At 36.2% G+C, this 24,991-nt stretch overlaps 3 protein-coding genes across 3 annotated transcripts in view; 2 read left to right on the top strand and 1 right to left on the bottom strand.

Annotated features, from left to right (window-relative positions):
• Window positions 1-4,184: 4,184 nt before the first annotated feature.
• LOC144957557 (neuromedin-B receptor-like) lies at window positions 4,185-19,943 on the bottom strand. Its single transcript, XM_078888903.1, has 8 exons — window positions 19,757-19,943; window positions 18,362-18,462; window positions 14,025-14,212; window positions 11,663-11,808; window positions 9,627-9,702; window positions 6,992-7,125; window positions 5,940-6,163; window positions 4,185-4,367 (listed from the first exon to the last, which is right to left on the bottom strand). Exons 1-8 carry the CDS (start codon window positions 19,941-19,943, stop codon window positions 4,185-4,187), a joined length of 1,239 nt encoding a protein of 412 aa, XP_078745029.1.
• On the top strand, window positions 14,701-16,811 carry LOC144957942 (uncharacterized). Its single transcript, XM_078889500.1, has 3 exons — window positions 14,701-14,809; window positions 15,444-16,229; window positions 16,598-16,811. Exons 2-3 carry the CDS (start codon window positions 15,885-15,887, stop codon window positions 16,739-16,741), a joined length of 489 nt encoding a protein of 162 aa, XP_078745626.1. The 5' UTR covers window positions 14,701-14,809; window positions 15,444-15,884; the 3' UTR covers window positions 16,742-16,811.
• A 4,709-nt stretch (window positions 19,944-24,652) lies between the features above and the next one.
• LOC144958186 (macrophage mannose receptor 1-like) overlaps window positions 24,653-24,991 on the top strand; it is a 59,422-nt gene continuing 59,083 nt past the window's right edge. Inside the window, exon 1 of the mRNA XM_078889971.1 lies at window positions 24,653-24,991. This exon is cut by the window's right edge and continues 203 nt beyond it. The gene's annotated coding sequence lies outside the window, so the exon portion shown is untranslated.

Genomic DNA, 24,991 nt, shown 5'->3' with positions numbered 1-24,991 from the left:
GCTTTTTATGCTCGCCGGAGAAATATTTCATACGGGCGTCCGCCATTGTTCTGATAGTTTAGAGCCAGTGTTGCTAAGTTACCATGCGTCATTAGGAAGGAAGTGACGGTACGACTATTGAATCGTTTGCAATCAAATATGACTTCAAAATGTTCATAGTAATGGTGTGTTGATTTTCTTTCTCGTGGGGAAATAATCATAACAAAGTTGCATTCAGCGGCGTTGATTAGCAAATAAATTTGGGTTGTTTGAAATAGTTTAATTATATATATTATTTATCGGGTACTTCACATCGTTGAAAACAGGCGGCGTTTATGCGACATTTCTTCAACTGTGGGCATTGGACGACACAAACAGCCCGTTGGGTGCTTATATATGTTTCGGACAAAGACATAAATATCAAAAGACAAGGGGGGGGGGGTAGGGGGGGGGGGGGGGGGTCTTTGAATTTTTACGCCCGTCTCCGATAAAGACATAACGCCCGACTAACTGTTGAGTAAGACATCTCATTCATAAATGGTCGGATAAGAAATGTCACGAAATCCCACTGGTCACCCGTCGAATCCGCTTCGTGTTCGTTATTCTTGAATTATGTTCGCTGAAAAAAAGGGGAGGGGGGGGGAGGGTGCTCTTTGAATGTATTAATGTGAAATATCACTGAGTTTAAACTTCTTTCCAGATTCCATGTTTTGTACAGTGTAACCTTTCTAAGGAACCACCATTTTCAAATACAAGAGATGCATAATAGTCTTCAACAGTCGTAACGTCACTTCCTTCCTAATGACGCATGGTAACTTAGTAACACTGGCTCTAAACTATCGGAACAGTGGCAGACGCCCGTATGAAATATTTCTCCGGCGGGAATAAAAACGTTTTCAGAGGAAAAAAAATCCCCAAAAATTTGATCATGTTTTGACTTTTACACATTCTGATCAAATGGCATATGAAAAGGAAATTAAAAGTTCTAGCCAGCATGAAGAATAAAAAGTAATGATTTTCTTTGTTTAGAACCAAGATGGCCGCCGTTGCTGGGCGGCGTGACATCAGACTATTGAATCCAATTAAGATGACATAAACATTTATTAATTTGACCTCTCCCCTCTGAGTTCCTGGTTGTAAGTCATACTGCTTTTTGCCGCATGCTATGAAAAAGAATTCCGCGCTTTGCCTCTCTGGAGAAATACTTGTAAATTTTCCTCTGTGATAAATTTGTGCATGTTTAATCCATATTTTTTAAAATCAGTTTTTATTAATGTAGAATTCAGAACGGAAGCTCCGCCTCTGGCTTTCAAATATTAAATTGTAACAATTTTCTGTTTATGTCAAGTATATAGATAGTATGCAGATGACGTCACTCAGGCCTTTGTTATTGTTTTTGCCATCCGCGTTTGTGAGTTGTTCTCACTAAACTGTATCAACCAGACTATAAAAGTTCATGGTTACACAGAGTTTGTGTGTTGGTCCGTTATACTTCCGGATGGCAATGTTGTGAACTCCTTGGCCAAGCGCATTCTATCTATACTTGAAAGTATACATTTTGCTGTGTCATTTTGAACTCAAGATGGCAATAATAGTGAGTAGTGCACATGAATCTCGTGAAATAGAAACCTTTCGTTAAGCCAGTGGGCGAGTTTAGTGACCTTTATCACAAGAGAATTCACTGTGTTTTACATCGTATTGTAAAACATCGAAATGTTCACTCATCCCAGACCCTTGCTTTTTATATACTGTAAAGAAGAAAATATGATACTGTAACCGATGCAAAAAAAATCGTCTTAATGTCACTAACAATTCAAGTGTTCGATCCCATTATCATTAAAATCCATCAGAAGGTTGTGAAGATATCCACGTCAACGCGTGCAGAAGAAGAAGAAGAAGAAGAAGAAGGAGGAGGAGGAGGAGGAGGAGGAGGAGGAGGAGGAGGAGGAGGAGGAGGAGGAGGAGGAGGAGGAGGAGGAGACTCTAATCTTGTTGCCATATATTCTCAAGGGAAATAAGCAGGGATACTTAAACAGAGTGTAACTCTATAAACATGGATAATGTCCCTTGACACTATGACATGGAGAAACAAATCGAAAGTTTAATTTGACTGGTGATTTCATAGGCACAAGTGTAAATATAGAACAAATGTAATTGATGTCTCTCAGTTTTTAGACCGTCATTTTAGTGTGTTGATTTTTTTTAAATGTACCAATCACACTATAAACGTATAAGATTGATACTAAAGATGTGAAAACAAATCAGAAAGAAAAATAATATTTAAAAAAAATCTTTCCAAGAATTCAGCTTGCCTCAACTCTGAGTCGAACTTTATAGGTAGAATGCAGTTGACGTCACCCGGGTCTTTGTTATTGTTTTTTGCCATCCGCGTTTATGAGTAATTCTCACTAAACTGTATTAACCAGACAACAAACGTTTAAGGTGGCACACAGTTTTGTGTGTTGGTACGTTATACTTCCGGATGGTAGTGATGTGAGCTCCAAATTCATTTCGTCCCCCCAGCTTCGAATGTCTTCCTCCTCCTTAAGAACTGCTTCATAGCCACCTTCAACTTTAGTTACAGGACAGAGAATCACAGAAAATCAGCTTTACATTTAAAAAAAAATTAATTTAATGTAATTAAAAAAAAAAAAAAAAAAAAAAAAAACAACAACAACAACAACAAACAAACAAACAAACAAACTGAATCATCACCACGAAATCGGTTTAGCTGAATTATATGGGTGAAAAGCTTACAATGTAGGGGAGAAAACACCAAAATGATGATAGAAATATGACAAACTTTTTGTGCTAAATCATGAGGCAAGTAAAATCGGAAAAAAAAGTATTTTCTGTCATATTTTATGCAAATCCCGAAGCAATTTTAAGGAATAAAGACACCATAGACGATCTAAATGGAATGCTTTTGGAAAATGAAATATAAATCGTTTAACTATCGTTTTTTAAAACGAAATCTCATTTTGGCCACAAAATGCCATTTTTACATTGATAAACCTCTATCTTGAAACAAGGTTTAGCGACAATTGGTAATGTTATCCTTGGCCAGCACACACATATACAAATTTTAGCAGTTATATTTGCCCGACTTATTACCGTTTTGACGCGAGCGATGGGTTAGAAATTAGCAGAATTATCTGGGAAATTTGTATTTATTGAAAGTTTCAGGAATTTATCTCACTCTCACTCTCCACTTGATAAAAGCATTCGTTTTGATTCAAATCGACGTGAACATATTTGCAGGTCTGACATCCGAACATAATTTTGGGCCTAGATTAACATTGCTGTTGGGTGGACAATATCTTGTCTCTTTTTTTATTTTTAGATTTCCATTACAACAATGAGCCCATACTAAATTGGGTTATCAGACCTGCAAATAAGCGCACATGTGATAAGTGAGGAGGTTACTTTCAAAACTTAATAAGTTGCATTTAGAGAAAACTGCCATTTATTTACAGACGTAAAAAAAGTAATTAATTGTCTTGTTTGCTACATTGAACAATTCTCTAAGTGTTTTTTAAACTTCAACGTTTCCCTTATGATTGTAAGGTGTTTGAAATATTGCTTGAGAATATGAACTCATTACGTACATGTCTTGATGTGACTTAGCAGGTTTATAAGTTATCTCATCAAGCTAAGCCTAGAGTTGAATTTTTAGTTGACGTAAATTTTAAAAGTGAGGAGATCTGAACAAGTATGTATGAAAGGTGCCAGAAAAAGCAAGAAAGAGAAGTACAAGGGGGGAAAAACATCAAAAAAAAAAATAAATCAGTCTATCTCGACAGTAAAATGAACAAGTGTGTACTTTCTTAAGTGAAGAGGTGACATTCCAAAACCCGCAAGGTCGCATTTTCATCTTTCAGAAGAAAAAAAAATCAAAATCTGTATAGATATGAGGTGAATACTTGTCTTGTTTTTCTAATATAACAATTCCCTGAGTGATTTGTAACTTGAAAATTTATCTGGGACTTTAGGGACGTCCAAAATATTGCTTGTGAGTGTTAACCCATTACGTAGCTATCGTGATGCGACTTAGAGGGTTTATTAGTCACATCTTCAAATTATGTTTGGAGTTGAATTACAAGAACCAGATTGAGTCCCAAAAATGACTGCTTTGAGTCAATTGGTCATTTTTATCGGGTTTTATTATTTGTTTTTGTGTGTTTATTTTTGTCTCTGGCTGACAATCAGAATTTCTGCATTGCTGACTTCACGGCAACTGAGCTGGCTCTGCTTCTTGTAGTGTTGTTCTTGGAACTCAATCGGCCACAGCACAGCATGTTGAAGACGTCATGCCGGAAGTGTTCGTTCAGGATGAAGAGAACGAAGAAGTTTTGAATGTTTACCAGAAAACTCAAACCTTCAAAAACCTGGGAATGGATAGAAATTAGATAATATCTAAAAATATACAATAGAGGGAAGTTGTTGTTTTTTTAAAACAAGAAAAATTTAAAACAAAAATAAACAACAAAGAACGAAAACAAAAATCTAAATCAGAAAAAAAACTTACATTAGGCGAATGCGTTTGTCACCGATTGCGCCTGTTAGTTGTGCCCAGCGAATAGAATACTTAATAAGTACAACTCGTATTGATAGAACGAAATTAACGTCACTCAACTCTTTGTTATTTGTTTTTAGCAAGCCATTATTATGAGAAGTTCTCACTAAATTGTATTAATCAGACTATAGATAGTATGCGCTTGGATAAGAAGCTCACAACATTGCCATCCGGAAGTATAACGGGCCAAAATACAAAATCATGTGTAACCTTGAACGTTTATGGTCTGGTTCATACATTTTAGTGAGAATTACTCATAAACATGGAAGGCAAAAAGCAATAACAAATACCCGAGTGACGTCAACTTCATACTATCTAAATGGTATTAATCAGAAGAATAGAAGAATCAGAATATAGAAGTATAACGGGCCAACCTGTTTAACCTTAAACGTTTATAGTTTGGTTAATATAGTTTAGTGAGAACTACTCACAAACATGGATGGCAAAAAAAAAAAATCAAAAACAAATAACAAAGGCCTGACGACGTCATCTTCGTTCTGTCTATAGATAGAATGCGCTTGGCCAAGGAGTTCACAACATTGCCATCCGGAAGTATAACGGACCAACACACAAACTCTGTGTAACCATGAACTTTTATAGTCTGGTTAATACAGTTTAGTGAGAACAACTCACAAACGCGGATGGCAAAAACAATAACAAAGGCCTGAGTGACGTCAACTGCATACTATCTATAAACGGTTAAGGTTACACATAGTTTTGTGTGTTGGTCGGTTATATCCGGCTGGCGGATTGTTGTGAGCAACATTGCTAAGGGGGTTGATGATTTCTACGGATTCATATCACACAACTGTTAGAAAACAATAGGCTTCAACAGTCGTAACGTCACTTCCCTCGTAATGACGCATGGTAACTTAGTAACTGGCTCGAAACTATCGGAACAATGGCGGACGCCCTTATGAAATAATTCTCCGACGAGCATAAAAGCGTATCCAGAGGGAAAAAAAACCCCATTAAAAATCTGATCATGTTTTGACTTTTACATATTCTGATCACAAGACATATGAACAGTTCTAGCCAGCATAAAGAATATAAAGTACCGATTTTCTTTGTTCAGAACCACAATGGCCGCCGTTGCTGGGCGACGTGACATCAGACTACTGAATCCAATTCGCCTCAATTGATACTGTGCGCTTGGCTAAGAAGCTCGCAACATTGCCATCCAGAATTATAACGGACCAACACACAAAACTATGTGTAACCATACACGTTTGTAGTCTTTTAAATAAAATTTAGCGAGAACTACTCATAAACATGAATGGTAAAAAATAACAATAACATAGACCTGAGTGACGTCAACTTCAGTTACGTTTTCTAAGAAGAACCATTGCAATATGAGCCATACTATTCCCATCAAATTTCTTACTTTGACGGCCGTGTTATACCCTGGGGCAGGATTGAACCAAAGCCTTTGGAACAGATCCTGATCGTTGTGTCGGGCGTACAGACGCACCATTTCGTTCGTGACGTAGGGGGTCTGTGTTATAAAAGCACATACTCCGATGCCGACCAATGACACGGTCGCACGTGACGTTTTGTCCTTGGCCCCACTTCCGCCTGGTTGTTGTGACGTCATTTTCATTCGTTTTTCTGAGGAGAAAAAAATGATGAAAACATCTGAATGTGGAACTAAGTAGATGGTGAGTTGTGAAAAGGCACTATTCGTGTCCCATCCTCTGAATATGGTATCCTGGATATAATTACAAGATTCCTATTGAGCAATATTTTCTCTAATGATCGCTGCTTTTTTTTTTTGCAGTAACAACAATTATATTGACGATAACAATAATAATAACAAAAATAACAATACTGTTCTGATGATGATCTTGATGATGATGATGATGATGATGATGTGGTTCTGGTGGTGGTGATAATGATGATGAGGAGGAGGAAAAGGAAGAGGAGGATGGTGGTGACGGTGGTGGTGGTATGGTGAAGAAGATGATGATGATGATGATGATGATGATGATGATGATGATGATGATGATGATGACGATGAGAACAATTTTGAAAATGAAAATAATTATTTAGGCGATTGAGAAGGAGAGGAGATGGAGAAGGAGAGCAAGAAAGGTGGTGATGGGTATAAGTATTCTAAAACCAAACACAAGAGGTGCCTAAATGAGCATATAAGATGGAAAGAAAGATAAAGTGGGTAAATGCGACTCATATAAAAGGGAACAACACAAAACAAACGACTTTTCGGCCGAAACGTCGTTTGTTTTGTGTTGTTCCCTTATATATATATATATATATATATATATATATATATATATATATAATATATATATGGTTTATATATATATATATATATATATATATATATATATATATATATATATATTAGTCACATTTACTCACTTCATCTTTCTCTCCATAGATGTATTCCATGGTAGAAGGACAGAAAGAGTGTCTTACTTTTGATATTGAATAACTCGACAACAGACATGGCAGTGAAGACAAAGATGGCGATGACAGCGACAAAGACACCACCTATGTAGGTCAAGTAGACATCCAAGTCTTGCAAGATTGAATCCCCATTGCAGAAATACCTGACAACACAAAAACACGCGAATATCGTAATTGGATTCAATAGTCTGATGTCACGTCGCCCAGCAACGGCGGCCATCGTGGTTCTAAACAAAGAAAATCGGTACTTTTTATTCTTCATGCTGGCTAGAACTATTCATTGATGATCAGATTTTTAATGGTTGTTTTTTTCTCTGGATACGCTTTGATGGTCGTCGGAGAAATATTTCATAAGGGCGTCCGCCATTGTTCCGATAGTTTAGAGCCAGTTACTAAGTTACCATGCGTCATTACGATGGAAGTGACGTTACGACTGTTGAGGCGTATTTATTGACTCTCAACTCAAATCATTATATGGTATTTGTTACGCTCCCTTAGTAAGGATTTATTGGCGTTGGTGGAGTGTGCGATACTCATAAAGGCTCGACAACCGATTTTAGCAGTGTATGGATAGTATGCGCTTGGCTAAGAAGCCACCGACATTGCCATCCGGAAATATAACAGACCAACACACAAAACTATAACCATGAACTTTTATAGTCTGCTTAATACAGTTAAGTGAGAATTACTCATAAGCGCGGATGGCAAAATCAATAACGAAGTGACGTCATCTACGAACTATCTATAACGAAAGTTGCTAATAAGTTGTTTTTTTTAAATAATAATAAAAATAACGTAAAGTTCCCCGTTTTTCATTCATATGTTGAAATTTGTCTTTTGGGTCTATTCCAAGGAAAGACTGGAATAATCCAGGCGTCAATCCCAGTGCAGCGACACAAATGGAGCTAAGGCGAGGTGACTTGTTCAATGAATGTCACACAGCGCGGTGGGTAATCGAACTTGGTACCTTTCGGGTGCAGAGCAAAGACCATACCGCTGAGCCACGTTGCCCCGTGCTGCTTACCTACAAATGTATTATAACTTTCATAAAGGCACCTAGCAACAATCTATAGATAGAACGAAATTGACGTCATTCGGGTCTTTGTTATTGATTTTTGCCATCCACATTTATGAGTAATTTTCACTTAACTGTATTAAACAGACTATAAAAGTTCATGGTTACACAGAGTTTTGTGTGTTGGTCTGTTATATACTTCCGGATGGCAATGTTGTGAACTTCTTAGCCAAGCGCATTCTATCCGTATTCCTTCAAAGAATGAATAGGCAAAGGCATCTAACGATTCCCATATGAAGGTCGTAATCTTTTCTCTTCTCTCTAAAGAATAACAAGAAAATTGTGCCTTCCTTTAACCCTCAGCTTATCAACTACAGGAAAATCTTCACATTCGTTACGATACAACCAACATTTTTCTAATTTAAATTTCTTTTGTACATCCTAAAATTTTAAGAGAATGAACAGTGTGTTGTAGAGCATTTTGGCTAAAGAACTAATGTATCACAAGAATTTTACTGCTATTATGTTGGGGTGATAAAAAATATATTTTTGTTTTGGTTGAGTGTGAAGTTTTGGGGAAAATCCTGAAAATGGATGGTAAGGAGAGGGTTAAGGCCACTGGATCCAGAATAAGCTCCGGCTCAATTTGCATTATGGCTCTTGAGGACTTAACAATATTTTTCTACATTCAATTATGACAATAATACTAAATTCATCATTAAAACCACTGCTGCGCTCTCTTTCATTATTTTTCATAAAGCTTCCTGAAAGCTGCATTTCTTGTTCAAGTATTAAAATTATTATGTTATTAGAATACACGTTTTATATAGATAGACTATTTGAGGCATCACAAAGTGACGACTCATTTTAAAAATACTTTATTTGTTATTGATTTCAGTCTTTAATTTGTCTCATTGTTTTATTAGCCTAATAGATAGTGAAGTTGACGTCACTCAGGTCTTTGCTATTGTTTTATGCCATCCACGTTTATGAGTAATTCTCACTTAACTGTATTATCCATAGAATTTTGTGTATTTGTCCGTTATAGATAGTATGCGCTTGACTAAGAAGCTCATAACATTGCCATCCGGAAGTATAACAGACCAACACACAAAACTGTGTGTATCCATGAACGTTTATAGTCGGGTTAATACAGTTCAGTGAGCATTACTCATAAACGCGGATGGCAAAAAACAATAACAAAGACCTGAGTGACGTCATCTTCGAACTATCTATACTACCGGAGCGCAATGTTGTGAGCTGCTTAGCCAAGCGCGTTCTATCTATAGATAGTATGCGCTTGGCTAAGAAGCTCACAGCATTACCATCCGGAATTAAACCGGACCAACACACAAAACTCTGTGTAAACATGAACTTTTATCGTCTGGATAATACAGTTTACTAAGAATTACTCATAAAAGTGGATGGCAAAAAACAATAACAAAGACTTGAGTGACGTCAACTTCATTCTATCTTTACCTATTATTTTGTAAGTACTTCGAGTTGAACATAACTGGTGGAATAGTTCGGTCTTTAGATAATATTTGAATGAACTCATTGTTTTAACATAACTTTTAGAAAACAAAACAAAGAAAGCATTCATCTTTTCACCGTTTACCAAAGACTTACCCGTAATCAGGGAAATAATCCACTTTTCCATAGTAGATGTATAGAATACCAATAGAGTGTACGAGGAACATCAGACCTGGGGAGAGTAAGAGAACTATGATATTATGTGACCCACCATCTCAAAACGGGTTTTAAGTCGGGAAAGTAGGTGAAAATTTAAATGACAGCCAAAGATATCTGTGACAACAATATCTTTTTGTTTGTTTGTTTGTTTTGTTAAGAAAAAAAGATTATGAATTCTTAGGGAGACCAAACGTAAACTGTCTTATCTTTGATTATTTTAATTTTACAATCACTATCTACGTCATATGGATTATTATTATTATTATCATTATTATTATTATTATTATTATTATTATTATTATTATTATTATTATTATTATTATTATTATTATTATTATTATATTATTATTATTATTATTATTATTATTATTATTATTATTATTATTATCATTATTATTATTATTATTATTATTATTATTATTATTATTATTATTATTATTATTATTATTATTATTATTATTATTATTATTAATTCCGTTCTGAGAGAAGTTATGACAGGTCCGAGACCAGAGTTATTTCCCATTGTCTCAAAGATTTCCCATTTTTTTTTTTTTGGTTAATTGGCGTATGTTCTCTTCTAACGCTTGGGGAGCCTTGCTAAAATGTTTTAAAGAACAAAAATTGCGTTTGAGGAAAACATACATTAATACATTGAGAAAGCACCCTTAAATTGTATGGTTAAGCAACCTAATTTACTCAGATTAGCCTATTTTGAATGATTATGTCTCGCCCGTCTAAAGTAGGTATTACGCTCTGAGCACTTCTTAACCCTCTCCTTACCACCTACAGCAAAATTGTCACATTTGTTACGATTTCTTATTCAGATTTATTTTGTACATCACAAACTTTGAAGAATGATATTTGTTTAATTACTGAGAACATAAAGTTTTTTTTTGTAGAGAGCATGTTTGAGTTTTTAAAAAATCATTTTTTTCTGCTGGGTAAGCCTGCCATTTTGGGAAAATACTGAAAATGGTCGGTAAGGAGAGAGTTTAAGAATTATAAAAGTAGCAAATTAAGGAGCAGGCAATGGTGTAAGGTAAAAGTCTGAAAAGTGTGTATGAATCAGTGCCAGTCAAAGCAAAGAATAAAATTAAACAGTCCCAAAATATCAGTCTCCTTTCACTAGGGATCGTATTTCAGACGTCCAGATTTCCTGTCGGACGCTCTAGCATTACACCATAGACGGTACTCTTATGAAGAATAGATATTAGAATTGTCACAACCCTCAGGATAATATGATTCAGACATGAGAAGCGATGATGGTGATAAAAAAGGAGAAGAAGGGAAATGTATATCACTCATGAACAAAAATAAATACAACCACTTCAAAATAAAAGAACAAAATTTCCAAACACGGAATGTTTTGGGCTCAAAACCCTTCTTCATCCAATAATAAAAGCAGTGCAAGCCTTAATACATGTATTTTTGAAGTTATTATAGTCACTTATGATGAAGATCTTACCAACGTTATATTTGATTTTGACGAATAATGTAACATGACATTAAATATTATTGTTTTTTGTATAACAATTATTTGAAACTCTCGAATGTACAAGTCGGACATGCCAAAATGAATGTAAAGAGAGTAAATTATGCTACGAATATTGAATATGACACTTATTTATGTACTAGAAATTTAATTCTCAATATTACCAATTAATGGACATTGTATACTAATTATATAATTGATAAATTGTATCTATGCATAAAAGTTACACAGAGAATTTAAAGGTTTTTAGAACCTATTAGCTCTTAAACGATACGATGCGATACAATACGCGATTATGTAATTTTTTTTTTTTGGATTTTTTAATCTATCAACTTAGTGTATCCACTGTATTTTATTGACCACCAGAGCAATCCAGTGCAAACCTTAATACCTGTATTTTTTGAGTTATTATAGTCATTTATGTAAATTGGGTTTTTTAAAAAAATCGATCAACTTAGTGTGTTCACTGTATTTTACTGACCACCACAGACAATCCAGCTGTTTCTTCTGTTACACCAGGAGTCTTTCTTGAAAGGGAAAGCAATGACAATGTATCTGTCCACAGACACAGCCACGTTCAGCCACATGGAGATGGTGGGGGTCACGTAGAACAGGTGCTCGTAGATTCTAAATAAATCATTTATTATAGAATAAATATTTATATTATATAGTTCAATACATTTCCAAGGATTAATCATACTCAATGCAGTTCAAAAATGTTTCATTAGATTCTTCCAGCTATCCATATGGAACGATATTTCCATTTCTTACATCACCAGTAGGCTGTTAGGCGTCCTAATTTTGTACTAACACTCTCGCAATATCCATCATTGTCCGTAGTCAGGTACACATCCACACCTGAGTGAACTGAATCAAATTGCGAAGTCCTAAGTTTGCGATGTCAAGATGAAGGTAATTTAAATCGATCGTTATTTGAAAGAAGAGTTTTCTTGTTAAATGTTTAAATACGAGTATTCCAGATGACGGCAGGGAATAGGTTAAAAGTTATCATTTCTTTAATTGTGACCCTTCGCCTCAAAACGGTATTAAGTCGGGTTGGTTAAGATGTTGAAAATTGAATTTATAGCCAGACATATCAGACTTGTGTTGAGTTTATTTGATTTATTAAGGAGAATGGATACCATGTTTTAGGGTGCTAATGCCAACAATCTATATTTTTGACCAGTTTTAATATTTAATTCGACTTTTAAGCATCTGGTTCGTTCCGATATAATACCTTTTTGAGACGATGGGTCACAATTTTGGAGGCAAACTTCCAGTTTTTGGAATGTTTTTCAATATTTCGATATTTATTCCAATGATACTGATGAGAACAATTTTTTTAAATTGAGCATTTATATAGCGCAATATCCATTAAACGTACTCAAAGCGCTTTACAAGGGATCCCTGGCCAACAGCAACACTTAAAATGTTGGACGGGACATGACGCCTGTCAGGCGATATTCGGACAGAGACAACGTTGTTAACGGCCAGATACTCATTTTCATTTTACACCTTAGTACGGTGAGATAATGTTTAGTAATGAGCCTAAGGACTCTAAGGACTCAACTATGCGCCGAGCGAGGCTCGAACAGATGACCTTCCAATCCGAAACCGATTGTCATACCACTAGACCACATTATCTCACAACATTAAAAAATATTTTAGAATTGGTGATATTTTGTGTCGAACGGTACAAAAAGCTATTTTTTTCTCAGTCACTTGTCATGGGATACAAACACGCATCAAACGCATTTACTCAATAGAGCCTGAAGAACAATGGATTCTTCACAAGGGGTTTTCGATTATATTCTTCCCACCCGACAGCAATAAAACGTGAGGCGCATCGTTTTCATTTTGCTCACATTGTAAAAATTGTCACGTGTTTAGTCATACGTAATCGTGTATAATACGACCCGATAATCTATGATTTGAAACAAGTAAAGGTTAAAGAAGTAAACCAAGACGAATAAATTCATTGATTTTACGAAGAATTGATGCTATGCGTTCCGGTAAAATACTCACAACGTCCGCCAGCCAAATTAACCATACCGACACATTAATATATAGTCTAATTTATAGAATTGAGAACTTATCACCAATATGCTGTCTAAAACAATAACTAAGAGCTGAATAACGTCAACTTCGATCTTTCTATTAATGCGATGCCCTTAGTTAATATACTCACAACATCCTCCAGCCGGATTTAACGTAACAACACATCCAACTTTGCCTATCCTTAAATGTTTATAGATAGAACGTAGTTGACGTCACTCAGGCCTTTGTTAATATTTTTGCCATCCATGTTTATGAGTAATTTTCACTAAACTGTATAAACCAGACTATAAAAGTTCATGGTTACGTATAGGTTTGTAGGTTTGTCCGTTATACTTCCGGGTGGCATTGTTGTGAGTTTCTGAGCCAGGCGAATACTATCCATACTTTGATTGATACAAGTAAGTGAGAACTGCTCATAACAATCACTGACTAAAAACAATAACAAAGAGTTGAGTGACGTCAATAGGCTTCAACAGTCATGACGTCACTTCCCTCGTAATGACGCATAGTAACTTATAAACTGGTTTTAAACTATCGGAATAATGGCGGACGCCCTTATGAAATACTTCTCCGATGAGCATAAAAGCGTATCCAGAGGAGAAAAACATTGTAAATATGATCTTGTTTTGACTTTTATACATTCTGATCACATGACATATGAAAAGTTCGAGCGAGCATGAAGAATAAAAATTACCGATTGTCTTTGTTTAGAACCACGCTGCTCGCCGTTGCTGGGCGACGTGACATCAGACTATTGAATCCAATTTAGTTCTTACTTTACGTACCTGCAAGGGACCTCGGCGGTGACATAATCTCTCACATATTTGTTTTCCCAAATTAGGAGAACCCCATCAGAGGACTCGGACAGAATCAACAGGAAGTCGTAAACACTCATCACCGTCAGATACAAAGAGTAGGAGTATTTCCGGTATTTCGGGGTCAAGGTCACAGCTATCAGGAGGGCAATACTTGGCTTAAAGGGGACCGGTTAGGGTAAAAAATCGAAAAAAATGAAATTTTTGTGCTATTTCGGATTATTCCATTTTTAGGTAATTTAGTATCTTAGAAATGCATTTTTTAAAGTTGTAATAACCAAAACTGCCTTAAAATATGTAATTTTGTATTTTTTTATAGACCCTATCAACTAAGGACTTTTCTTAAAACGTAAAAAAAATATCGAAAAATGGGCTATCTTGAGACTTTAGTTACGGGCAGTTAGAAGACTTCACCCCTATCATATTTGGTATCAATGGAATCGCCGAGAAACCCCTTGACAAAGACAGTTAGATCGCCAATGGTCTAAAAATAGCATAAGTATGACATCATCGAAAAGAGAGAGAAGTTTTACCTTTTTTGTATTTTCATAACACGAAAGAGTTACAGTTTGAAGCTCTTTGGTTCGGGAAAGGTACTTTATGTTGAACTCTTTTACACTAGAGTTCACAAACTCATAGAAACTGTAAACACAGTCGACGCCATATTGCCTACCGATCGAACACGACCCGAACAGGTCTTCTGATAAAAAAATTAAACTTTATTCCATTTTTATCAAAATAACTCAAGAAAAAAGGTAAGTTTGACATAATAATAATAATAATAATAATAATAATTAATAATAATAAATAATAATAATAATAATAATTATAATAATAATAATAATAATAATAATAATAATAATAGTATAGCTGATAATATTTAGTACTGTTTAAAGTAATTGGGTGGGAATAGGAGTGAAATGTAACTGTCAAGGCTTGAAATGTCATCTTATCTTGAGAAGAAGGCTCGTGTCCTATAGTCAATATCAGTTATGTTTTTTGTTTTCTATGATTTTAACCTATACGTAATAATTATCTTATTTAAATACACATCTCTTTTACTATTTTAAGCTGAAACCAGGATGAATGAATGTAACAATCAATGAGCTGCAGTAATAATATGTTAGAAGAGCAAGAGTAATTTTGAGTTTAGACTGAGCCAAGTCTTTCAATAAACACAGATCACAATGCATGAGAGCCAATTTTCTTTTTACCTTTTATTGTGTGCTGAGATATCTACTAATATTTATTATTATCTCTCAGATATGGACATCTCTGCCCCATTAAAGCACACCCAATTACGTGCGGAAAAATCACGTAATAATGCAAGGAGTCGTGCTCAACAACTGAAAAAAGCGAGAAGTTGTCGTTCATCATCATCCTTAGCAGCCCCTTACCTTCACATCCTCCAACTTATTCAACGACCCCTACCTTAGCATTAACATCAACACCCTCAACATCATCGCCCTCAACATCAAACTTCGTCTCCTCCTCCTCGTCTACACCCCATCATCAACCACCTAGTACTCCAGTCTCTACGTCGAAGAGAAAATTAGACTATTACTCAGACTTCATCCAACCTGAGGAGAGCACAGAGATTGAATACCTTCTAGTCGATTTCTCCATTATCAGAACTTTGTTTACATCCCTGCTTTGCCCGACCTGCCTCACTCCATCCTTACGGCTTACCCACTCCAAAAAGCCTCATATGGGAATGGGCACCCAGCTTCAAGTCTCTTGCTCATTGTGTGAACTTGAGATTGTGGATTGCCCATCTTCTGATAAAGAAGATCCACAAAATTTGATATTAACAGAAGAATTACATTGGCCATGCTATCAGTAGGACTTGGCCATGCCGGCCTTTCTTCATTTTGTGAGGTAATGGGCATGCAGCCACTTAGTAAGTCTGCGTTTCAAACCCACAAAAAAGCTATTGAGGAAGCATCGTCAAAAGCAAAATGCACATTGTTGGAGAAGACTAACTCAGTCATACGACACGCATACGTATCATCTTCGCTGGCAAGTCCTGATGATGAAGGCGTGCTGGATATCTGCGTGTCGTATGATGGAAGCTGGCACAAGAGAGGCCATACCAGTCGTCATGGACTTGGATGTGTCATCGACACTGTCACTGGTCTCGGTGTGGATTATGAAAGCATGAGCCAATACTGTCAGGTAATTTTTGTGTAATTGTCTATTGCCCCAACTCCCAAAGATAAAATACAATATAAAATTGTGTCCTATATGTAAGGATAAAAAAAAATTTGTAGATCCAAAATAGGTTAGCAGGACTCATATTGAGAGAAAAATATTTTTTGTGACCTTCCCCATTCATCAGTTCTTGAGTAGCCTTTTGTTACACAGAATTTTGCGATTTATTAGTATCTGAGAAAAATGGTAACAAAGTTAAGACATTTTGATTATATGAATCTCCTCAAATATTTGTCGATAGCGAGTTATTTCCTGATTGACATCTACTACTTGAAAATTGTTGGACACTAATGTGTTTCATAAGTCATTTCCTTCTCTTCTGCTTCAAACAGTCATGTGTTACGACCGGAAAGGCGAAAAAAAAAAAGAGCCAGCATGCCTTCAATGAATGGTGGGCATCCCATGAAGCTGTGTGTGAGGCAAACCACGGGGGATCATCAGGCATGATGGAAGTTGCTGCTGCCAAGATTTTGTGACAACGTTCTACCAATTTCAGTTTCAGGTAACTCCTTTTTCAAAATATAATTTCTTGCCAAATATAAATTAATTTTTGTTTTGCAATAACTTCTGTGGTACGGTATGCTAGATAAATGAATCATCCCTACTACTTTCTAAATGTTAAAATACAGGCTTATAACACTTGTCTCCATGGTGAGGTTTTCCTAAGAGGAATTAGAAATACCACAGTTCAGCAGATTCAAAACGCGGCACCTTTCTCAGCAAAGTTTAATATTCTACCAAATAAGCCAATGGTTCTCCCCTTTCTGTGTCCCAATTCTTATTGATCAATAAAATTTATCATCTCCTTTTTTCATCATTCTTTTTGTTTTAATAAGAAAATCTGGACATATGCTTTGAGCTTTATATAATAATTGTAATTGAGCTTTTATATAGCGCAATATCCACTAAAAGTGCTCAAAGGGCTTTTTACCTGACCAACAGCAACACGTAACATAAAGAACGAGACATGACGCCTGTAAACGGCCAGGTACTCACTTTACACCCGAGTACGGTGAGATAATGTAAGTAAAGAGTCTTTTCCAAGGACTCAACTATGCGTCGAGCAAGGCTCGAACCCAGGACTTACCGATCCGAAATCGAGTGTCATACCACAAGACCACATAGCCATAACATGATTTATTACATGAAATCTTCAAGATATTGAATTCGCACTCAAATTTATTTATACCTGTATTACACCGTGCCCTGTTTACATTACGTATTATTTACTTATACATTCAAATGCCATGCTTTGCTTTTTATCAACCTATGTTGGCTATAATGTGTGCAATCTAATCTAGTATATTCTCAAAATATAATTCACATTACAAACATGCATTTACCAATTCTATTAGAAAGAAAATTATATAACATCCAAATGTCCGATTTGTTATAGTTTTGTTTTTACCTGTTGTATATTTTATTTCATTTTATATCAGCTTCCCATTTTATCAATTAGTGTATGATAATGTATAAAAATAGAATTACTTTTATTCATCCCATAGGGGAAATTTGTCTCTAGGGAAGAATGGAATAACCTAGGCGTCAGCCGAAGTGCAGCGCCGCAAATTGAGCTAGGGCGAGGTGACTTGCTCAAGGCCACACAGCGCAGCGGCGGGTGATCGACTTCGGTACCTTTCGGGGACGAAAGAACTTACGCTGAGCCACGCTGCTCTTTGTCAATGCAATGATGATTGATGTTTGGCATTTGATAATTTCCATTACGTATCAAAATCAATAAAGTATATCTTATCTTATCTTGTCAATATCATTCCCACATGATACCGTTTTAACCCTCTCCTTACTGGCCATTTTCAGAATTTTCCCCAACACATCTAACACAAAAATAGATTTTTCTTACTCAAACAGGAAAACACCAATAGCATTGTAAACATAATATTATTAAACAAATTGAGCGCTAGAAAAAGTTTCGCGGTTTTATAGCAATATCTAACTTTAAAAAATAAATGATTTAAATTTTGTGGTGTAAATTGAAATCAGAATGAGAAATTATTGGTTTTATCATAACGAATGTGACGATTTTCCTATGGTTGGTAAGGAAAGGGTTAAGGTTATAGGGAACATTTCAAACTTACTAGACCAAGAATTCCAATCGTCATGCTGATAATGGGCCTCAATTTGTCGTCATAGAAGGTAGCTATCCTATCCTCCCAAACAGTCGAGTTCGGTCCATAATCTAAAATAGAGGGAACGACGTTGAGCTTTTATATAGAGCAATATCCACTAAATGTGCTCAAAGCGCTTTACAAGGGGTCCCTGGCCAACAGCAACATTTAATATTTAGGACGTGACATGACGCCTATTAGGTGATGTTACATTTTTTTCGGACAGAGACAACGCTGTTAACCATTTTAAACCTGAGTACGGTGAGAGAATGTGAGCAAAGAGCCTTCTCCAAGGACTCAACTCTACGTTGCGAGAGGCTCGAACCCAGGACCTTCCGATCCGAAAGCGAGTGTCATACCACTAGACCACATAGCCGCAAAGTTGACGCCACTCCGCTCTTTGTTCACGTTTTTTAGGTAGCCATTTTGGTGATTGAGAAATATCTCGACATCGCATGAAGAACAAGCTTCGCATTTTCAACTCAAACGTCAAGTCTGTTCTTCTTTCTGTCTGCGAGGCATGGCAACATAGACAATTCTGCAGTAGATACAGACGTTCCTCAACACCGACAACATTTGATGGCCAGGCAAGCTAAAAAATGTAGACCTGTGGGAGCGAGCTAGACAGGAACCACCAGTGACGTAGCAGATTTAGCGGAGGAAGTGGGGCTGGATAGTTCACACATTTAGGAAGCCAGAAACCAGCATCGTCACCCTGACCTGGAATGTCCAAGGCAAGAGGAAGAAGAGGCTGGCCACGCAGAAGCTAAGCTAGAAGAGATGGGTATAAGCTGACAGGGAGCATTAAAAGCAGCTCAGAGTAGAGTGCGCTGGAGAAGGGTCATTGATGCTCCTATTTTCTTTCAACGAGCCAAGGGCCTGAGTGAGTAATTTTGGTGATTATTTCTCACTAGATTATAACAATCATCAGACCATAAACGTTCAAGATGTAAAGAAGAAAATTTAGGAGGAGGGAGGATGGAGGAAGATAAAAATGAGAGGGGGATATGGAGAAGAAGAAGAAGAAGAAGAAGAAGAAGAAGAAGAAGAAGAAGAAGAAGAAGAAGAAGAAGAAGAAGAAGAAGAAGAAGAAGAAGAAGGAGGAGAAGGAGGAGGAGGAAGAATAGGAGAAGGAGGAGGACGAGGAGAACAAAAAGAAGAAGAGCACAAGTAGGATAACACTAAGAAGACGAAGAAGAAGGAGGAGGCGGAGGAGTAGGAGTAGGAGAAGACGGAAGAGGAGGAGGAGGAGAAAGAGAATGAGGAGGAAGAGAAGGTGGAGGTGGAGAAGGAGGAAGAGGAGGAGGAGGAGGAGGAACAGGAGCTGAAAATGATGAAGAAAAAGAAAATGAATTTTCCAGATACCTGAAGTTGTCCCAAAACTGTCATTGAAAACCCAGACTGTCGTTGACGTAGTCCAAGTCACTGCTGACTCTTCGGCATGTGTCGTCGTCAAAGACAAGTTACCAGTATTCCCTTCATTGTTTGTGGTATATGGTGTCGTTGTGGTAGGCTCATTGGATATGGTTGATGCTGTATTTGAAGAGTACATGCTTCGACAAAGGCTCCTGGCAATAATACACAGAGAACGAACGGCGGTGTGATGCAGATTTAATGAAAAGCATATTTGAAATAGCTGTGTGAAAATGATAATGAGTTGTTTCTTCCTCCATCTATCTAACAATTCAAATATATATATATATGAAGAAAATAGGTGCCATCATCATCATCATCATCATCATCATCATCATCATCATCATCATCATCATCATCATCATCATCATCATTATCATCATTATTGTTATTATCATTATCATCAATATCATCAACAACAACAACAACAACAGCAACATTAAAAACCTATTAATGAAATCGTTACCTGTCACAACGTCACACAAACTTCAACAGGATCGAAAGTCCCAATCACCTTCCAAATATCCATCTCAATACTTTTATAGTCGTACCAACCCGCACAAACTAAGTCTCTCTCGCACCAATTCTCTCCAAGAAATTGCATCAATATTGTTCTCGTGATTTTAATTTCCCCGCTTGAATTCACCCAATAATGACTATAGTACCCAGAACAATACAACAAAATATTGGTTACCAGCCCAGGAAATAGACCCAATTCATTACTATCTCGGCATGTTGTGCAGGGTGTTGTGAGCCGCAGTGTGGAATTTTTTTTCCAAGCGAGAAAACGCTTCTCTGGATCAAGTTTCGATCATTTTAAGATTACGTTGAGAGACACGGAAATTTAGATTTAGTTTAAGTTGAAGAGTTGCATAATATGATCATAATGGTAATAGTGTTACTACTACTACTACTACTACTACTACTACTACTACTACTACTACTACTACTACTACTACTACTACAAGTACTACTACTACAAGTACTACTACTACTACTACTACACTACTACTACTACTACTACTACTACTACTACTACTACGATACTACTACTACTACTGCTGCTACTACTACTACTACTACTACTACTACTACTACTACTACTACTACTACTAATAATAATAATAATAATAATAATAATAATAATAATAATAATAATAATAATAATGATAATAATAATAATAATAATAATAATAATATAATAATAATAATAATAATAATAATAATAATAATAATAATAATGACGACGATGATGATGATGATGGTGATGATGATGATGATGGTGATGATGATGATGATGATGATGATGATGATGATGATGATGATGATGATGATGATGATGGTGTTAGTAGTTTTTGAAGAAGCTATCGAAAGAAATGTCTCCAATTCCGCAAATAGGTTGTAAAGTCCATCTTCATGTGATCATTACTATCATCATTAAGATGCTTTTAGCACTGTGAACACAACACTAATCAATCAACTTACTACCATATTGTACTCTTTCGGGTGAATTGAGTTAAATATAGGAGTCATTCCACCATGAAGTAAGTTTTGACCTGAGTCGAAAATTATACCTTACATAGAATAGAGTAAAGGCTCCTGCTGTGATCCATAATTGTGCACCGACGTATGCTTATTCGCAGGTCTGATAACCAAAATATTTATGGTCTCATTGTTGTTATGGAAATGCTCTCAAAACAACCCAAAATGTTGTCCATTACAATTAATTTTGTTCCGTTAGAAGACCTGCGAATACATTCACTTTGATTTGTACCGACGAGTAAACTTAATTTTCTTTATTCTTAGTCACGGCCTTGTTTTATTAATGTATATATTTTTTAATCTATCTATTTATAAACGTATTTATTGATTTATTCATTCATTTGACCAGAAAATTCGTCGTTCAAATATCGATAGATTTGGCGAAGTCCCGGGTTTGAGAGTTTTTGCCAAGATGAGAGTCATCTTAATCGATCGATTTAATTTGAAGCACAAGTTTTCTGAGCCCAATTTTCAAATAGACGGTCTATTTATTTTTCCAGAGTACGCAGGATTGTCTGCCAGGGTTGCCAATTTGGCAGATTTTCTGCCAAATGTCCTTTTTTTTGGCAGAATTTGAAGTCGTCTTGCAGAAAAAAAACGGTTTGGCAATTGGGCAGATATTTGGCGGATTTTATTTTCCACGTTTTCCATGGCAATTTTTATGTATTAGTGCTTTTTTTTAAACTTGGGAAATGAAAAAAAAATTTATGACATCGGCCTTTCGAATTTTTTGCTTAACAAAACTGATGAGTTTTCAAAGAAGTAACTATAAATAGTAGGGTTTGGCAGATTTTTGGGGTATTTGGCAGATTTTTTAGTCCAGTTGGCAGAATGCCTGAAAATAATCTGGCAACCCTGTTATATGTCTAAGTATGGCTTGCTGTCTAAATTGAGCCATGGATGGGAAATGGTTGGGTGAGATTTGATTTAAAAACTAGATGCTTTGTAAGGGTAAAGAAATGAAAAATCGGTCTTGCATAAAGCCATATGTTCCACGAATTAAGAGTTTTCGAGGGTTTTGTTTTCGCCGGCTGGTAACAATAAATAATAAATAAAAATTAAATTAAATTTCCTTTTTTCACCCCATAGGGGAAATTTGTCTCTAGGGTCTATTCCAAGGGAAGACTGGAATAACCCAGGCGTCAGCCGCAATGCAGCTAGGGTGAGGTGACTTGCTCAAAGCCACACAGAGCAGCGGCGGGTGATCGAACTCAGTAACTGTCGGGTACGAAGCAAAGACCGTAGCGCTGAGCCACGCTGTCCCTTCGCTGTCCCCCCAATTCAGGATGTGACTTTAATAACCTGCTAAATCACATCAAGACAAAAAAAATGAGTTATCACTCTAAAGTCTCAAGCAATATATTAGACGCATTAAAAAATTGAGCTTTTATATAGCGCAATATCCACTTAACGTGCTCAAAATTCTTTTAAATTGGTACCTGACCAACAGAAACATTTAACATGTAGAACGAGACACATGACGCAGGTTAGGCGATATTACATTTTTTTAGACAGAGACAAAGCTTTATAGGCCAGGTACTCGTTTTATACGGGGAGAGAATGTGAGTAAAGAGCCTTTGAGAAGGCTCTTTACTCACATTCTCTCACCGTACTCGGGTGTAAAATGACTGCCTGGCCATTAACAGCGTTGTCTCTGTCCGAAATAATTGTAATATCGCCTAACAGGCGTCATGTCCCGTCCTACATGTTCAATGTTGCTGTTGGCTAGGGAGCCCTTGTAAAGCGCTTTGAGCACGTTTGTGGATATTGCGCTATATAAAAGCTTAATTTTTTTAATAGATTACAGCAGTGTGAATAAAGGAAAACGTGTGAAAAATGTCTCTTCTATTGGTAAACCTGAAATCTGGTGCCTAACCCCCCAGCTCGAATCGTGGATGTCATTAACCCATAGACAGTTGTTACTCCCCCCCCCCCCCCCCACAAAAAAAAAAAACAAACAAAAAAAAAACCAAGGACGTCACAATACAGGATTATGATAATCAAAAGAGAGGAGACATAACACTACAACCAATAGAATCATTTGTTACGTTGAGCACAACCAACAACAACTAAGTTTTCACTTTCTTTATACATTCATCATCTTGTAATTTGACGTAATTTTAAGAAGTGTTAGGCTATAAGTTAAAGTAGGCTATATCTATGTGTCAACGAACATAAAGAATAATACACCGAGCGTAACCGGACCGGAGACAGAAATTGGCGACCATCTTCGCAATCCTTCCTATCCTCTGATCGTCTTAAAAATTCGATGGTTGCATCAGGCATATCTTCAGTTTGTTTTTGAAACTTGTGACACAACCTATAGATAGAAGATGACGTGACTCAGGTCTTTGTTATTGTTTTTTGTCATCCACGTTTATGAGTAATTCTCACTAAACTGTATTGACAAGACTATAAACGTTCATGGTTATGTGTGTTGGTCCGTTATACTTCCGAATGGCAATGTTGTGAGCTTCTTAGCAAATCGCAAACTATTTATACGTTGTCCAGCTTTTGATACAACCCCCCCCCCCCCCACCCCCACTCCCATCAAATTTCCCCAATAATACCTTTTTCTCAAAATTGCCCTTTCTGACTATATATATATATATATATATATATATATATATATATATATATATATATATATATATATATAATTGAGGGTTAATAAGTAAATAAACAAAACTATTGTTTACACAATCACGTAAATACTAACACTATAGTTTGACCAGTGCTATCAGTGCTAGGTGTTGGGAGTCAAAGGTCACGTCTGGTGTCCATCAGTGCATGATACCAGCTTGTACTTACTGGACGGTCACCATTCAAATCTCCAACCTTTATCGCGAGAAAGAGAGTACGAAAATTACAATCGACTGGTCAATTGATAAGATATGTCAATCGTCCATCGATTATATTATAATATCAGATAAGATGCATCATGACCAGAATCTTCGATAATTTTAATGGCCGTCTCTGCTATCGCAAAACGATCATAACAACGTATGTCGTGATTTTATAATTTTAACTAAACTTAATTTCATATAGATAGTATGCAGATGACGTCACTCAGGCCTTTGTTATTGTTTTTGCCATCCGCGTTTGGGAGTTGTTCTCATTAAACTGTATTAACCAGACTATAAAAGTTCATGGTTACACAGAGTTTGTGTGTTGGTCCGTTATACTTCCGGATGGCAATGTTGTGAACTCCTTGGCCAAGCGCATTCTATCTATAAATGTTTATATTTTTAATAATACAGGCCATTTTATTTGAGAATATAATGCTTATTTTTTGCCAACAATGTTGAAAATGTTTGGATGAAATTTATTATTATTTAATAATGTATTAATTTTCTACAATTATATTTATAAACATTACAATATTTGTTCACATTGCTAAGGCGACTTAAATAATTTGAAATAAATAGATAGATTTATTACATTTGCATTATTTGGAATACGTCTCTTTGCCGTCTATATTTTGTACTAGGTACGATGAGTTTCCAAATTTGGTAGTCAGTGATAAACCCAATTACAATTATATAAATGATTTCCGTCCGGTGTATTGAATGACCCCCTGTAGCAGGCAGTGGTGATAGAGTTTATAATAATTCGATTCATCATTGGATTCATTTGGTTGGTTTG

Source organism: Berghia stephanieae, chromosome 12, assembly GCF_034508935.2.
Source record: "Berghia stephanieae isolate SIO BIC M18660-M18661 chromosome 12, UCSD_Bste_1.3, whole genome shotgun sequence".
In the NCBI taxonomy this organism is placed as follows: Eukaryota; Metazoa; Mollusca; class Gastropoda; order Nudibranchia; family Aeolidiidae; genus Berghia; species Berghia stephanieae.
This window is presented reverse-complemented; position numbering and strand designations above follow the sequence as displayed.

Coding starts and splice junctions, on each gene's coding strand:
- LOC144957942 (XM_078889500.1), top strand. CDS start 15,885: ATGCTATCAGTAGGACTTGGCCATGCCGGCCTTTCTTCATTTTGTGAG. Junction 16,230..16,597: donor GCATGAGCCAATACTGTCAG/GTAATTTTTGTG, acceptor TGCTTCAAACAG/TCATGTGTTACGACCGGAAA.
- LOC144957557 (XM_078888903.1), bottom strand. CDS start 19,943: ATGTACTCTTCAAATACAGCATCAACCATATCCAATGAGCCTACCACA. Junction 7,126..9,626: donor GATTATTTCCCTGATTACGG/GTAAGTCTTTGG, acceptor TTGTGTTGTCAG/GTATTTCTGCAATGGGGATT. Junction 6,164..6,991: donor CGAGTTATTCAATATCAAAA/GTAAGACACTCT, acceptor TTTTCTCCTCAG/AAAAACGAATGAAAATGACG.